Genomic DNA, 17586 nt, shown 5'->3' with positions numbered 1-17586 from the left:
GTTAAATCTAGTGTTTCATAATCACTGCACTAAGCTAACTAAAAAGATTTCATTAGTATATTAATGCAATTTCTACACGAACATACCAGCACAATTCCATTACACGTATAACATATATACCCTCTCATTGAAGATGTCTATTGTAATAGCTTAGAATATCTTAAAACTGAACTGCAGCTAAACACTTGTGCAAAATCATTTGCAAGGAACCAATCACTCCTAGCCAACCTTATCACAAAGTAATGAAGCTAAATATTGCTTTACCTCCGTCAAGAACCAAACATTTATTGATTTTATTGAAGTGATTAAATGTGTATTTAATTAATAAAGCGATACTCTGCTTATATCCTTGGCCAGCTATGTTGAGGCCGTATTCTGAAATGTTCGCCTTCCATGATAGTTTTGCCGCCGTGATGGTCACGTTCAGTAAATCAATGGCTGCTTACCCGTGATGTCAGCATGCACTACCAACACGCGCTCTCGACCGGTTCACATCGCATGAGAGAAAGCGCCATGTGAGTGCAGGGCTGTGTTGTTTTTGTGTAGTGGCCGCAGTACGGGTTCTGCGCACCGACTACAGTTGGCTACGGCCACTTTAGGTAAAATAAATTGAAAAAGGAAGTGTGAAATGTTTTATTTTAGATGAGTCAACAAATATTGCCGCGATACAACACGTGTAAGACACCACCAAAAAGACTACTGTAAACTACCCCCTCTCATACCTACTACACTCCACCACCAACCGAACGCCAAAAGACGTGTTCGTCTATTCATGTCGAGAGCACCCATCGACACCATGACGTTAAAATGACTTAAGCCGGAACTACTAGCTGGCGCTGTTTATTTTCCGGTTTTGCTAAAACAGCCTATCCGTGTGCGCCGTTGGCGGAGGCGTGGCCAAGGTGATAGTTTCACAGAAGGCGAACGTTTCAGAATACGGGCCTTGTATATATGACTGTGGTGCAGGCCTGCTGGCCAAACCAATAAAAAAAGAGGACACAGAAAAGAAAGAAAGAAAAAAGTTAACCACTTCATGACCTTCAGGTGCCTCTTCCAACTTTTGACATTTTCACATTTTTCAATTTTCAAGAGCACAGTCAAAATGGTCAACCAAAACAAAGCACAATGTTCTCCGATACAATACATCACATTGATGCTACATATCATGCAGAAATGGAAGCACTGCCAAATCAGACCAGTCAAGAATACAAGTCATAGCATGACTCTTATCATCTTCTATTTCTTAAGCTTTCATTTTGTGAGGGACAGGACAGGAGAAAGACAAAACACATGCAGAGACAGTTGTAATGCCCGCTGCCTTTTGTTTGAACAATTTGGCAACAAATTCAAACGTTGGCGTGTCACAGAAACTACAGCATAAATTATGGGGAGTGTGAAATAAATTTAAATGTGTACTTGTCTTCATAAATTTTTTACTTATTACAAGAAGCTGCACATCTCACAGTTTCATTCAGTTATGGCTGTCGTGAACATGTCACTAAAAAATAAACATTTCTAGAGTTCTGCATGCACACACATAGTAAATATGGCATAACAGAAGCACCAAAACAAAATCTTAATGAAGCCCTTGTGATTATGTTTTTTCTTTAATACATAAAGACAGTGCTAACAGTGGTCAGCTGCAGCAAATGGAGGGCCTCAGGTGTGACTTCATTTTTCAAAAGTTCTACCCCATATTTTTCTGTGCAATTATGTGATTTGAATATTGTTTCATAGCAAAAACTAAAGGTATGTGTTTCCCAATGAGATTTGAGTTAGTGCAAGGAATTATACAGTTTCAAAGAAAACTGTAGTCATCCCTAAAAACCTGACTTATACTGCATGACAGCAAACTGCACACTGAAAAAAAAAAAGGGTAAAGCACACACACACACACATCCTATGTAAGGATGTTTAAGCTAACTTAAGATGGTTTTCCCTTGCAAAACCATATTAATAGTGTGGCAAGTTAAAAAATAATAATAAATTGGAATGGCCAGCAATTTTTTGTAACACACAAGTTATTATGCTTGTTGCCTGAAGACACATGCACCCTTCTTGCAGTGCTTACAATGGTGCTTGATAACTCACCCTTTCTTATTATGAAAAAACACAATTAAAAATCACTTACTAAAAAAAAAGTTAACCTGTAGAACTGTCACTTCGTGCTCAACAAACAACCTAGCAGTTCATATGTTTGTGAGCTATATCCACATTATTAGCACGTATACCGTAAATGGCTTTGAAAAAAAAATTATAAGGCTTTTAACATGTCTCCAAATAAATAAAGATAATTAGCCCGCAATAACTTAGGCTCAGAATGCAGAAAGCACCTTATTTATCATGAAGCTTAACCATATCATGCAATATACATAACACACATGACACAAAATCACAGTTTTAACATATTTCACATCATAAGTTCTGCATTATAAATAAAATGCATGTAATCAAGGTGAGGAAAGAATTTGTGAAAACTCCCAAATTCTACACAATTGCAATTATACTATGAAGCTGTCAAAACAATCGGCCAGCATATTATTGGGAACCGACAAGACTCAGTTATGGCAAACCAAAAGCAGCGTCACTCGCGCTCCAACATCCTCCTTCATATATCATTTATTCACGTGTAATGGTTTCAATTAGCGATAACACTTCAACCACAGACACACGGAAATACACCAATGCATAGCTTATTAATTTATCATGAATTCTCTCACATTAACTCTCCAACGGTACTTATATCTCATTTTAGAAGAGATTTTGAATCCATCTGGTTGTCAATGGTTTCTTTCGTTCATTTGGTCCCACATCACACAGCACTGCAAATGGCACAAGTTTAGCGGCACATTATACCAGAAGCTATAAATATAGCAAAGCCACAAAGCATTTAAATGATCTTGTTTTTGGTATCCTGCTAGGCATGGTGCTGTCTTGGATTCAACACACAGCAAATGTTTCAGAGTTTAGCCGCATTCAAGAGCACATAGTTATGGAACCACTCAGTTCTTGTGTCCAATCATTTGATCCCAATTTCACCTCTAACCTAGAGGTAATTCAAGCATGTTCATGCAATTGTGCACTCATTCATTTACAAGGTACTTCATGCACTCAAAAATATGTTGGCAACACTTTGTCAACTTTCGAAATTCCTCCTGAATCAAATCAATCACCACAGAGTTGCAAGCACGAGGGACAGAAGTGGATCCATTTGTATGAGTGAACTTTAAACTGCAACCATAAAGCATATTTTCTTCAGAGTAAATTTTCTTTTTACAATACGTGCAGAGCAAATGAAAATGACAAGAAACTGAACTTCAGGATCATTCATTAGCTTCGTACATAACCTCATTTGTGCTAAGCAAGAGGCATGAAGGGATTATGTCAGCAGCTTTGTTCATTGTAGAATTTTACAACCATTATTCTACAGCCAATGCTGTAGAAAAATATTCACTACCTGAAATGTTCTACATTTACAATAAGTGCTAATGTTTTCTGGAACACTGAAGTATGCTTGAAACATAGGAGATCCCCCCGTCTACACTAAAACAGTATTATAATGTCTTCGAAACACAATGGGGAAATCACAACTTTTCTTTTATGTTACATAGACAAGAACAAATACTGACTAGCTGCTGACATTATCCATACGCATGTCATTCATTCTTTTTAGCACAAAAGATAAATGCTCTGCAACAATCCTCATAACAGCAGCTGTACAGTAATCAGTTGCTTTTCTGTTCCACATGCTGCAAGCACATAGACTTGTTGGGAGTCACAACACACAAGTGACACACACACCAACACTCATGGCTGCCACAAACATCTCATGGGCCTTTCACTACAAGTCGAATTCTGCTGCAACATAGCACAGATGTCAGCTTCGCCTGTGGTAGTCTATGGCAGCCATAAACCCTGCAGACGTTCAGTAGGCACACTGATGCAGTTTGTTCCTTGGCCTCAATAATGAGTTGCACAGTTTAGATGTACTTCTTGGCACCTTTCAGCTGCACTGCTCAGCCGGCCCAATCGTCCAAAATTACATGAAAAACAACAAAGGAAAAGGTGTACACCATCAGGTCCACCATCACATCGGCCACAAGCTGTAAGCAGGTCGTGGTTCGTGATGAGACCTTTGGGGAAATACCACAAAGAACCAAGGCTGTAGCCAGGAAAGCTAGCGGCGCAGCTGTGGACCGCATAGACCGCTGGGAAATGCTGGGCTGTAAATATGTAAAGTTAGTGTCAGAGGCAGCAAACCATTGAATAAAGGCATCAAGAACTCTAAAGTACTAGATTTTACACTCCTGCGCCTACCACAAAATGATAAGTGCAAAGAGGGTTAAATTAACTTGATTGTACTGATGCATAGTATTTCCCCAGAACAGGCCTTTCTTTTGCATCTACAAGCACTACTCAATGCAGCTAAAGGAAACTGCAGTTTACTCTGGATTTACCAGAATGGGTATTGACTTTGACTGGCGTACCTGCCAACTTAAAGGGGCTCTGAAACACCCTCGGGACTTGATAAAAAAAAAAAGAACAGTCTTTGGATAGTGCATTGCTGTGAACTTATGCACGACACGTGCAGCTCGCAAGCGGAGTGTTAAGTCACCTTTAACTAAAACACCCTCTTTTCAAACAGAGGCCTTCAGCTCACCCATTTTGAAGCTGCTGGCGACTTGCATATGTCATCATTAGAGCAAAGATTTTAGGCAAATGCCTATTTCTTTTTTCCTTCCTTCATAATCAACCCTTTTTATTATATGAGCATGATTTGAGTGATAAGAAAACGTTTAGCACTGTTTTTATAATGCCTATATATACCTATTTTCGACATAGCTTCTATAAAATAATATTTAGCTTACAGCTTCACTTTCGAGCGCAGTTTAAGCTCTCTCATCTTACCTGGCAACATTGTTTGTTTGGAGCTTTATCAGGTGCAACCACAACGCTCAAGCCCAGTCTACATTATTGTTGCTATGTTCGAAAAGTGGTCTGCCAATATGCTCTGCACTTCTCAGCCATGCCGAAAAGAGAGATACCCAAGAGTGCATTGATTCGGCAGTAGACAGTTGACTCACTGTGCTACACTTCAGATGCACAGACCTTGTTCTGCAAACCATGTAGTTGAATTGAAAATCCTTTGCTGAAACAATTCCTACAGAAATATTGCAACCCTCCGGCCCATGTATGAAAAAATATTAGGAAGAATCAGAGAAGAGCTTGGTGACTCCTTCATTTGGATTTCCGTAGATGAAATGACCAACATGAAGGAGTGCTTTGTCACTCAGCTTGTAGCTCAGAAGCTTACAGCATAGGAAAAGACAAGACCTTTCCTAGTCTGCTCAAAGCCTTTGGAGAGAACAAACGGGGAGCATACAGCACACTTTGTAAACCAGTCCCTCAAAGTTCTGTACTGTACAGGAGTCAAAGATGCTAAGGTTCTGTTACTCTACACTGATGCCACAGCCTACATGCACAAGGCTGCTCATCTGCTGAAGACCGTCTACCTGCAGATGGTGCATGTGACATGCCTAGCACTTGTGCTTCATCGCATTTGTGAAGAAGTGAGGAAGCACTTCAAGGACGTTAACAAGCTTATTGCTTCAGCCAAGCTGTGTTCCTGAAGGCGGCCTGTTGCATGCGCTCGTAAAAGGAGGAGTTGTCAGACGTATCCCTTCCACCAGAGTTCATCACCATATGCTGGAAACATGGCTAGGAGATGTTGAGTATAACAAGTGCAACTTTTCTAAAGTGAAGGCAGTGATCAACCATTTCTGACGACAAGACTGCTTCAGTAAGGAGGGCTCAAGCTGCCCTCACTGAGGATGGCCTCCAAGGAGACCTGCATAATTGTGCACAAACCTCACGTTCCACGCAAACAATTTTGTTTGTGTTCCACGCCCTTCGTCTCATTTTCTTCACCCTGGTAAAAGTTTGCTGCAAGATCATCAACCAACTAACTCGCCCCAGAGTCCTAATAAATTTAGAAAAGTTCGGGCAAAACTAAAATTTAAAGCATTGTGCTAATTCTGGATGCAGAGCAACTTATTGCTGCCGTTTCTAAAGGACCAGTAGCTGAAAAGGTAGGTCTGATGTTACAATCGGTATTAAACAAAAACAAATTTTTGTACTTAAGTTTAAAAAAAAAAAAAAAAAAAAAAAAAAAAAAACACTGTCAGCCCAAGCTCTCCATACAGATTGTTAACCAGCGAAGCTGAAATGTGTGGCCCCGGTGTTTACCACTGGGTAAATCCTGACGGTTCATTGAAGTCTTTCTCAATTATTGGTTACGTCTTTGTATTTCTTAATTAATTAATTAATTAATTAATACGAATGCGGGAGAAGTGGCATGAGCGCATTTGCGTGGTAGAGCCAGCAAGCTAGCTGTGGAAGACGACACTGGAGCCAATGCTGATGATGATAGTTATTTCTGCACGTGGACACAATAGTGGGTAAAGCAGCCCTTAACAGCTTCACTGTAAAAAAATAAGAAAAAAAAATAATCGGGAGTTCTTGCCAGTGAGCACTCTAGAATTATGGCACTGGTTAGGCCAACAAATGTTCTCAAGTACAACTACGCTCCATTAACATCTGTTGACATCGAGCATTCCTTCTTGGCGTACAAGCTTGCTCCAAGTGACAAGAAGCATAACTTTGAATCCAAGAATCTGGTGATGGTGCTGGTCTGCTATTGTTCCCACAATTTAAACCGTTATTGTTGTATTACACTCTGCATGCTTTTGAAGCAGATTTTTGCATATAAGTGCAGGTGCATCCTCGTTTCTAGAAGCCTACTTTAATCTAAGTCTATTTTCAATGCAGCATTTGAACCCCTGACATGCCTCTGTTAAGGAATCACCCCAGTGCTGAAGATCCAATGGGGAAACATCACCATGCAGCTGAATTTTTTTGCACCTTAAAATTCAGAAGCCTGATGGGCCCTAAATATGCTTTTTCATCAAAAATCTCCATGGTTCTAAAACACCTTTTGAGAAATGTTTCTGAAATATGTGAGAGTGTATTTGGCAGTGTTGGAACTTCTTATACAATTCGTAAATCATTTTTGTGGGTGAGAAAATTGTCAGAGTTGTACCTTACAGTCATCGTGTAACAACATGTCAATTTTTTAGCAAACTGTCGTCTCTCTTGTGCTTATTATTTGTGCCTGTTTTCGTTGTGTTGCAATTTATTATGCATCGGAGGACATAAAATTGAATTTTTTTTCAAACATTACTTGCAAAGTTTTCAAGCATTTTTTTTCCCCGCCTGTTTCACAACATATCAAGAAAGGGACAGTGGTCATAACACATGATTGTGAGCAGTGTGGTTGTTGAATTAAGCCAATTGGCTGTCACTAGCCCACCAGTATTATGAAACAATTAAACAACCATATTCAACCGTTGGCACTGTTGAATTATCACAAATCATAAAGTTTTTGTTCTTCCTGTTGTAGATAAAAGTTGTGCACATCTTCGTTTGAAATTATTTGCATTTTTGCTAAAATTTATGGTGCTTGTATTTACGAAGTTGGATGCCTAAAACCCTGTCTCGCCTGTCTATTTTTGGCATCTAAAATGCACATTCTTAATTTCTAATAATCCAGCCTCTAGTCATCATATGCAAGATTTCCATAAATGGCTGCTATTGGCTGATAGCTGACATCAATCAAGAAGGGTATTTGGATTAACGTGCTTCTTCCTGCTGTTAGTGTGTATATTAATTGACAGAGTTTACTAAACAGGCTGAAGTAATCGAAAATCTGCAGTTTGAATTCCAATAAGAATTATACACTTCTGGAACAAGCAAACTATCATCTACTAACACACACACGCCCATGCAGGAATGAAATTTTGACCGCACAGCTTATCAGTGTCGCAGCAGTAGGGTGTCACTAATTTCAATTAGTCCTGAACACTTAATTAGCCTCAAACCACACAAAACTTATGCCCAGAACACATGTATGCCCTGCCTCGCAAGGAATGGCAGTTAGTTAGGAATGGCACACAAGAGGCACACGCCACCGTGCGTTAACTCCTGGCTACGCTTGGCTAAACGTGCTTTGTATTGAGCTATTGAAAGCGTTTCAAAATGCGAAATCTGGATTTGCCTACTATTTGTGCAGGATAAAGCTGGTCTGCACAACACAGCAAGCCCAGACTAGATGGAGCACACGAGCGTGAGCACACACACCAGCCCTGCCGTGCGCTACAGTTGTGCGTAGCCGAGTAGAGTAAATATTGAGGCCACTGTGTGGTGCCACGATGAGCCCTCTTACCGCAACGTCACAGGTAGGGCACTGCCACCTAAAGCCCCTGAAAAATAAAGTAGCGCCAACTGCACCCCTTCGTTCTGCCTCATCTCTTAACAGCTGCCACAGTGTGATCTAGGGTGTCTACAGGGAAACTCTGGCCGCAAGAACTAGCAGGAGCTATGGACTCTGCAGTTATGGCGGCTACTGTTCCAGACCTCACAAATCCACGATGACCCTGCTTCAAAATCAGCCCGTCCGATCTGCTGCAGCTGCACCTTTCACTGGGCGACATTTTCTAAACCCTGTGAAACTGAAAATGGCTCCTTAGTGCTGCTGTACCAACTTTTACACCTGCTAACACAGTAGGATGGCATTGCTAAACGTGCAAAATCACCGGGCAAACAGAATCAAGTGCGGCCAAGCAAATGCCATGCACCGATCGACAGTATGGAATGCTACAATGCACCAAGCCTACGCTGGAATGCTAAAGGGCTAGCGCTCCAGCAGGGCTGCGGACACAAATTTGGACATTCACGATGGCGCTTGCTAGAGTTGCTAAAACGTAGTGTTTCAGGTGTGAAAACTGGTGACTTCTAAGTGGCTTAGTTTACCTGAACTTAGCTCCCAGCCCAGCAGCGTCAACATCCCAAACGTTCTCACTGAGCGCGTCTGCTTGCTAATAGCTGGGCAAATAGTGTACTCCTGTCAGGGGTTCGTTACTTGTGTGCATGCTTTTGGCCAATGCAAGTGTTCTAAAGATGTTAATGTTCAATAAATGTTAATGTTCAATGTTCTTTGTGGTACTCCCCTGAAGGATTCAACTACTAATCGATGCATTGGTATGAACCTGTGAGTTGCAGCACAGGTGAAGTTATGCATCTAAACAAAACGCACTGCAAGCATTTTTTTTTTTTTTTTTGCATTGGCTGATAGGAACATTCTTACATGTTCAGACAAGACGAAAATCACACCACTTCCCTCTCTGCATGCTCCATTGACAACGTAAGGTGAATTTGTCCAGTTTTTCTATCTGTCAGGCTCTCTCACTATGCCACTCCTAACCAAACTGCCCTGACACACCTTGGTGGGAGGATCGTGTAAGGCGATCTCTCCACCCAATGAACATGCCCACGCAGGCTTCATACATCACAACTTGAATAGCCGCCAATGAAACGCACAGGAGAAGAGATGGCAGCACACATCAAAGAATTACACTACTTGCGCTTATATCTTGGGGGCTTTACCACCACCCACACTTCCCCACTCCTTCAGAACAGAGAATGTTGATGGGGAATGGGAAAGGTAACTATTGCATTCGTGTATCAACCTCTTACTAGGCTTTTTTGAAAAATTTGTTCGTTAATATATTCCTGGGAGGCACCATAGTCGTTCAAAGGCATTTTTGAGGCAACTCGTAGAAATCCGGCAGACAGAAGACGTTAGGAAAAGTTAGAATAGCATGTTTTTTTAAAGCTTAACCGCACATGCAAATTTTGTAGGATACATACACACTTCATTAACAATGTTTTAGATACAGCACACAAGCAGCAGTGAAGATGGAAAAGCTTGACAAGCAACAGATTGTTTTCAGATTGGTGGCATTTCCAGCAACACTGTTGTTGCCAATTTAGTGCTTCGAGAACTTGTCTGAATAATTTTGTTTGAAGCAAGTATCCCTCTAACATATGGTGTCTTGCACTGCCACAGAAGTGTAGCGCAAGTACAATCACATTTCTTTCTTTTTTGTATGCATTTTCTTGCTATGCTATGCCACCCCATCTTAAAATACCTTTAAATTTTTTTCATTGAGCGAACTTATTTTTTGTAAATTCTGACTGACACATTTAACAAAATGCTCAAGGCACATATCAATCTTTTGTTTTGAGTTAAATGCGATGCATTCACGAAAGACCATAAATACATTTGATTGCGGCTTTCATAACTGAATTATCAAATGTGGACAAATATCGATATATTGAACACAGGCATAACAAATTATCAAATATAGTGAAGTAAATATGAAATTTGGCTGGTCATGTCTTATTTCAATGGCGTATGATCCTGCTACAACAAAATCTAAAATGCCAAATCCAACACAGCATCGGTCATAGCAAAGAAAACTATAGTTTTCACGTCTCAAACTATATGTTCTGGTAGCAAAAATATCACAAATATAGAAGCCAATTCATTTTTCAAACGTCTGAATTTTTCGAACCTGCCCAATTCCTGCGGCATCTCTAGTTAAACTGTACAGCAGCAATAACCGAAATTTTGAATGGAGCATAGTGTTTCAAGCATGAACGGCATGTGTGATGCAGCAAACATGGCGGCCATGAACAAACTTTCCACTGTGTCAACTGGCCCAGAACAATATTTTTGGTTGCAGACTTGACTTCACCCTGCCATCTGCTAGCTGCCTGGTTAGCTCAGACGGTAGAGCGGCTGCCTCAAAAAGGGAATGGTCCTGGATTTGAATCCCAGACCAGGACAAATTTTTCTTCAATGACGAGGCCTTTTCTTTCGAGGAACCCATATGGGTTTCCTTTGAAGCAATTTGCTACGTTTGGATGGATGTCTCATTATCCCTTTATTAATTCATTATAGGCCTACATACTGATATAGCATGGAAAAAAAATCACAATTGGATCTAGACGAAAGAAATGGATGCATGATGCCTTCAATCGCCAGCAACGGCTTTACTGCAAATTATGATAGCACGTCGGTGGATTGCTCTGCTGGTAAGTGGCATGGGAACAAGGAATTGTATACACATGCTTTACACAGTCGTTAATGTGCAACCGTGTGTGCAATCAGTGTGGTCATGCGATTGGAACACTGACTTATCGTAATACCCCTGGGGTGCTTTTCTGGGCATCAGTGAATTCTGCCATATTGTCAAATCCTACAATTACGGCATTTTGAAGAAATCAGAGAGGCCATAGGAGCCCTCTGGGCCAGCCAAAGCTAACAAAATGGCGAATTTGACAAAATAACGGAATTTGTTGGTTTCCAGGAGTGCAATCTTATAAAGGTTTAGAAGTGAACCGTTCGCTCGCCCCCAAGTTACTATCACACCGTATTTACCCAAACCTAATGCATACCCTTCTTCAGTGAAAATGGGATCAGAAATTGCCTGCGAATTACAATTGAATATGAAACCAAAACCGTGTTCAGCATTGGCAACAGCCTACCCTCAGAGCCGTCGGGCATAGCGTCACGTCAAGATGGCAACAGTGCTCTTTTTCGTAAAGGCTGCTGTGGGTTAATATTGTGCTTCAATATGATCCAGAGTGGTATTTTCAGTCAATAACTTCCGGAGATACTATCACTTTAGCGAGATTTTGAGTGACTCGGCACAGCATGTGTCAGCATACACAGCTGTCAGGGCTTCTGGCGCTGTGCTGAGCTTGCTATCAGTGTACAGTGCCAGAACTGCTGTCGGCTGCATACTTCAAGTCCGATGCAGCATTTCACAAAAGTGACTGCTCGAGAATACAGTCCCTGTATGCTTGGTATGTGTGGTCAATGAAGCACAAATAGCCATGACGAGACGCTATTTTCATTACGAAAGCTCATTAAAAAATTGGATGCAGCTCCACTCAATGTGAAAGCTGTCAGAAATGCGGAGCAGTGATTCGCCAGTGTTTCCCTCGTGTTACCGTATTTACTTGCATAGTCATAGCACTTTCTCGTAAAAAAAATTGTCGCAAATTCAGGGGTGTGATCATTACGCGGGTTAAATTTCCTGCGAAAATAAAACATCTTTTTTTTTTCAACCTGCATTTGCTGCAGTCTTGGCACACAACATATCGCTGTGGCAAGTTCAGGGTGTGATCATTACACGGGAAAGGAATAAAATCGAATTTTGACGACAAAATTCGGGGGTGCGATCATTACACGAGTGCGATCATTATGCAAGTAAATACGATATTGTTGTGAGTACCTTGTGTTTACCTTGTGTTTGTGTTTTGCTTTTGTTTTTCAGTGTTATAATTTTTCTGTGTTCAGCTTTTCTTTTTCTCTGTTTTGCTTTTTTTATTTGTTCTTTTCGTTTATGTTTATCCATTGTTTCTTTTTTTGTTGTTACTTGAGGTTGACTCTAGATTTGATTTTGTTTTTGTAATTTTAGTACATTTAGTAACAACAGTAGACATGGCTTAACCTTTCTACATATTTACATTACTACATATGTAAATTTATTTACATTTTGCTTTTCAGTGGTATGGTGGCAATGCGTGTGTACATTTTCTAGTAGCAGATGTCGCGCTGGGTCAATGTGGAGAGACTATGCTGCTATAACCTCTGGAACTCCTCTGACATGGAAAGTCTGCTGTGACGCCCTCTCTTGACTAGTTTTGGTATCAGCCTGGGTTCGTGACGCCCAAGGGGCTGTGGCGCGCTCTCTTGACTAGTTTCGGTATTGGCCTGGGTGCGTGACGCCCGACATTAGATCAACAACCTCTCGGGCCCCTAAAGTGCTCTGCACTTAAAAGAAATTTTCTTCCGGGAAGGTAAATTCTGCAAGTCTCATTTTTTCTGATCGCGACTATGGGGGAGATGTTATGCTTTCATTTTATAAATAGGCGGCATGTTCCTTATTTCAGGTGCACTTTTATTTTCTTTAGACCTGCAAAAATTGGGTGCACGTTAAATTCAGGGGCATGCTAGAATCAGGTAAATATGGTATTTGCGCTTTTGTCAATGAAGATGCGATTCTGATCAATCGCATGAAGGCAAGTGAACGGTAACGGTTCGAACCATTGTAAGATCGCGTCCCAGAGTAGAATCCTCACAGTGAAACCCATTCCATTCTGTTATTTTCGTATTGCCGTGGCAGTGCATGCCCAAGAAGCTCCACATGCAGCAGCAATCACAGTGGTGCCTAGTGGTTTAGCTCACTGCAGTTTGAATCACTAGAGAAAATAAAAGAGAAAATAAAAAACCGTAAACATCCTAGTAATCATTACTACATACATACTGTACATTACGAAGCATTGCCATTTGCTTCATAATTTGCAAAACATGCAGAATGCATTATAGTGTTTGTGTCACAAACCCGAATACTAGAAGCAATGCAAGGTGTGCGCTGAGATAAAAATTTTGAGAAAAAAGAAAAAAAAGAACTTCGTTTATATTTTCAAAATTTAGCTTTTGCAGTTCAGAATACAGCCATGTCAAAGAAGCGTTCATGCAGGAACTCACTTTTGAGCTGAATTTGCAGTAGCTATACATCGCTGCTTCCAAAAGGCAGAAAGGCAGCAGTATCGTCTGCAATCAAAAACCCATATACATGGTTAATACACCAGCAAAAGGACAAGATAATTTAGGTACAGTAAGCAGTTCAGCTATTTTTTTCATTACACAAATTCAAGCAAAAGTACTTGCAGTCATCAATTAATATCTGCATTAGAACAGATAAACCAAAATGGTTTTCCAGTGTGAATAACATGTACACAAAAAATTGTAGGTACAGTGAAATCTCTGCATAATGAGCTTCAGGGAATCATGAAAATTTTTTCATTACTCTGAAACGTTGTATTGTAAGCATGAAAACAAACCATAATACAGTTGATAAGGGGATTTACTGACGGTAAGTGACAAACGAAAAACCAGCACAGTCCCAAGGGAACAATAATCTCGGCGCCAACCGCTCGTGATCTGCGCTTGCATCCTACATCAATGATAGTGCCCCTCTACTGCTTGCTCCCTGTTCTTCTTCTTCGTTACAATAATCCCGGCGGCGAAGAGGAGCCATCCTGGCGACTCAAGGCGATGAAAGGATGAGATGGTCGTGACGGGGCTTGAGGCGGCTGACGTGAACCGTGTCGCGATCGAGGCGGCGCTTGTCCGAGGAGGGGTTGACCAGTTCAATGACATAAGTGATGGGAGACTGGCACTCGATGACACAGTATGGCCCATGGTACTTGGCAGCAAACTTGGGAGTGAGGCCAGAAGAGTGGAATGGTAGTCGGAGCCAGACGAGGGACCCAACGGCAAAACTCTGCACATGCTGATGGTTGTCACGGCGATCTTTCTGGAGGGTTTGGCTGTCGGATGTGAACGAGCAAGCCAGCTGATGACACTATTCTGCATGCTGTGCGACATCAGAAATTGGACTGAATTCGGAGGCGTCCGAGTGGTATGGTAAAATTGTGTGAAGTGTTGAGGACGGTTCAAGGCCCTATGAAAGAAAAAATGGTGAAAAACCAGTCGTTGACTGTGTTGTGGTGTTGTATGCGTAAGTCACGAAGGGCAGAACAACGTCCCAATTGGAGTGGTCAGAATCAATATACATCGATAGCATATCTCACAGTGTGCGGTTGAAACGTTTTGTGAGGCCATTGGTTTCAGGGTGGTAGGCAGTAGATGTCCGGTGAACGATATGGCACGAGCGGAGGAGCTCTTGTATGACGCTGGACGAAAACACTCGGTCTCTGTCGCTCAACAGGTCCTGTCGTGCACCGTGACGGAGTATGAAACGACGCAATATGAAAGAAGCGACGTCACGAGCTCCGGCCTCAGGGAGTGCAGCTGTTTCTGCGTATCACATGAGATGGTCGACCGTCACAATTATCCAGCGATTGCCAGCGACAGAGCACGAAAGCGGTCCATAAAGGTTGATTCCAATCGTTTCAAAAGAGCGGGCTGGACATGGTCGAGGCTGCAGCTGGCCGGGTGTATGGTTAAACGTCTTCCGTTGTTGACACGCGGAACAGGACCGAATATATTTACGGACAAAGGTGTACATTCCACGCCAGTAGTACCACTGGTGGAGCTGCTGATACGTCTTCAGCCCCCCAGCGTGGGAATGTTGCGGAATCAGCATGGAAGTAGGTAGGCACACACATCGGCCTACAAGTGCTTGGGTATGGCTAGTAGCCATTTACGTCCGTTGTCCTGGTAGTCGTGACGGTATAAAAGTGCATCGTGTATTGCAAAATGCATGGCTTGGCAACGAAGGGCGCGGGGTTGGCCAGCGGGTGAAGAGGCGCTGAGAACTTGCAAGATGGATGCAATCCATGGGTCTTTGTGCTGTTCCGAAGGCATTTCTGTGATGGTGAGAGCATTCAGAGAAAAGTCGACCACTGAAGGTGGGCCTTCGTCGGATTTCATGGGCGATCGAGAGAGCGCATCCGCGTCAGAATGATTGCGCCTGGATCAGCAAACAACGCGAATGTCGAATTCTTGTATACGAAGAGCCCAACGACTGAGGCGACCAGAGGGATCTTTTAGGGAAGCCAACCAGCAGAGTGCATGATGGTCTGTTACCATGTCGAAAGGCCTGCCGTACAAATAGGGGCGAAATTTTTCTAGCACCCATACAATTGTGAGGCATTCTTTTTCGGCAACCGAATAATTTGCTTCCGCCTTGGTGAGGGCGCGGCTTGCGTATGCCCCAACGTAGTCAGGAAAGCAGTGTCTGTGTTGTGCGAGAACTGCACCAAGGCCGATACCACTGGCGTCTCTATGTATTTCAGTTGGAACAGCAGGCTCATAATAGTGTAGCACGGGCGGTGAAGTAAGTAGACGACGCGGTGTTGCAAAGGTGTCATCGCAGGCGGGTGTCCAGTGAGAAAGGTCGCTGGGGCTACCGAGGAGCTTCGTAAGCGGAGCGATGATGGAGGCGTAATTTCGGACGAAGCGACAAAAATAGGAGGCCAAACCGACAAAGCTTCTAAGCTCTTTGATGGTAGAAGGCTTCGGAAACTAGGCAACAGAACGTAGTTTGTCCGGGCCAGGTAGAATTACATCCTTGGAGACGACGTGGCCGAGGATGGTGAGGCGGCGAGAGCCCTGAAGTGACATTTCTTCAGGTTGAGTTGAAGGTGTGCGTTCATAAGGCAGCGGAGAATTGTGCGTAAACGAGAGATATGTGAGGCGAAATCGGGGGAGAACATGACAACGTCATAGAGGTAGCAAAGACATATCTTCCATTTCAGACTGCGTAAAATGCTATTCATCATCCGCTCGAATGTTGCGGGCGCATTGCAAAGCCGAAAGGCATCACTGTAAATTCATACAGGCCATTCGGTGTAATGAACGCCATCTTCGGACGATCACATTCCGCGATAGGGACCTGCCAGTATCCCGATTACAAGTCGAGGGAAGAAAAAAATTCGGCACCTTGAAGGCAATCAAGGGCGTCATCTATTCGAGGAAGAGGATAAACATCTTTGCGAGTAATCTTGTTGAGGCGTCGGTAGTCTATGCAGAACCTAATAGCGGCATCTTTCTTTTTGACCAGTACAACAGGAGAGGACCAGGGGTTGCAAAAAGGCGTGATGACTCCATGCTGAATCATGTCGTCAACTTGTTCCATAATTACACAAAGCTCTGCAGGTAAGACACGATAGGGGCGCTGTCGTAAAGAAGCGTGAGTCTCTGTGTCAATCGTGTGAACAACTGCATTAGTTCAGCCGAGTGACGCTAGCAGTAAGTCAAACTAGGTGCAGAACTCGTGTAGAAGGGCAAGAAGCTGCGTCCGTTCAGCCGGAATGAGGCCACTGTCGATGGAACGGTGAAAAGAATTCGAGGGCGTGGCATCGGACGCAAGATAAGGCATCAGGGCGTTCAGCTAATGATTTGGCTCAGGCTCAGAGGGATCCAGGGGCACGCTAAAATCAACGTCTACGGGCTGCATGCGGCCAAGCGTTCCATTATGGTACAAGGCCAGAGGGCCCGAGTTGGGGTTGTAAACAAGTAGACCGGGATTATCCTGATGTAGCGTAAGGATGGCACATGGCAGTGACATTTTGTGGTGGCGACAAAATATGTCAGTTGGTGTGAACAGAACGGTGGCATCGGGAAGGGCGGCACAGGAAACGGAACAATGACGGCACTGTGACGTGGCAGGTCAGCATCGACGGCGACGACAAGCTTGCTATCATCAGGAGCGGCCACATAGGGGGAAGGCGTCTCGCAAAATACAGAGAGCTCTACCTGAGCACGAGCGCAGTCGATCATAGCGTGGTTATGCGACAAAAAATTCCACCCAAGGATGAGATCATAAGAACATGAAGCCAACACAAGAAACTCAATGCTGTAGATCACGTCTTGTATGAGCACACTGGCTGTACATGCTGCAATGGGTTGAATATATTGTGCGCTCGCAGTACGGAGAGAAAACCCTGAAGGTGGCGTTATCACTTTACGGAGGGAGTGGCAAAACTTCTGACTCATTATGGAAATAGTGGCATCAGTGTCAACAAGTGCGAGATTGCGTATACCTTCAAGAAACACTTCCGCGCGTTCATGGCGCGTTGTTCAACATTGCTCATGTGATTGTGCGTGCGTTGCTTGTGTGTTGGTTGTAGGTTCTGTGTTAATAA

At 42.8% G+C, this 17586-nt stretch overlaps 1 protein-coding gene across 1 annotated transcript in view; it reads right to left on the bottom strand.

Annotated features, from left to right (window-relative positions):
• Positions 1 to 265: 265 nt before the first annotated feature.
• The window catches only part of LOC126548122 (uncharacterized), a 33271-nt gene continuing 15950 nt past the window's right edge, over positions 266 to 17586 (bottom strand). Inside the window, exons 4-5 of the mRNA XM_050196237.3 lie at positions 13460 to 13525; positions 266 to 4223 (exon numbers count right to left, since the gene is read on the bottom strand). Coding sequence (XP_050052194.1) covers positions 4017 to 4223; positions 13460 to 13525 — 273 coding nt within the window. The 3' untranslated portion in view covers positions 266 to 4016. The remainder of the gene's footprint in view (positions 4224 to 13459; positions 13526 to 17586) is intronic.

Source organism: Dermacentor andersoni, chromosome 1, assembly GCF_023375885.2.
Source record: "Dermacentor andersoni chromosome 1, qqDerAnde1_hic_scaffold, whole genome shotgun sequence".
Classification (NCBI taxonomy): Eukaryota; Metazoa; Arthropoda; class Arachnida; order Ixodida; family Ixodidae; genus Dermacentor; species Dermacentor andersoni.
The sequence above is the reverse complement of the archived record's forward strand: the minus strand, read 5'-3'. Positions and strand labels throughout refer to the sequence as shown.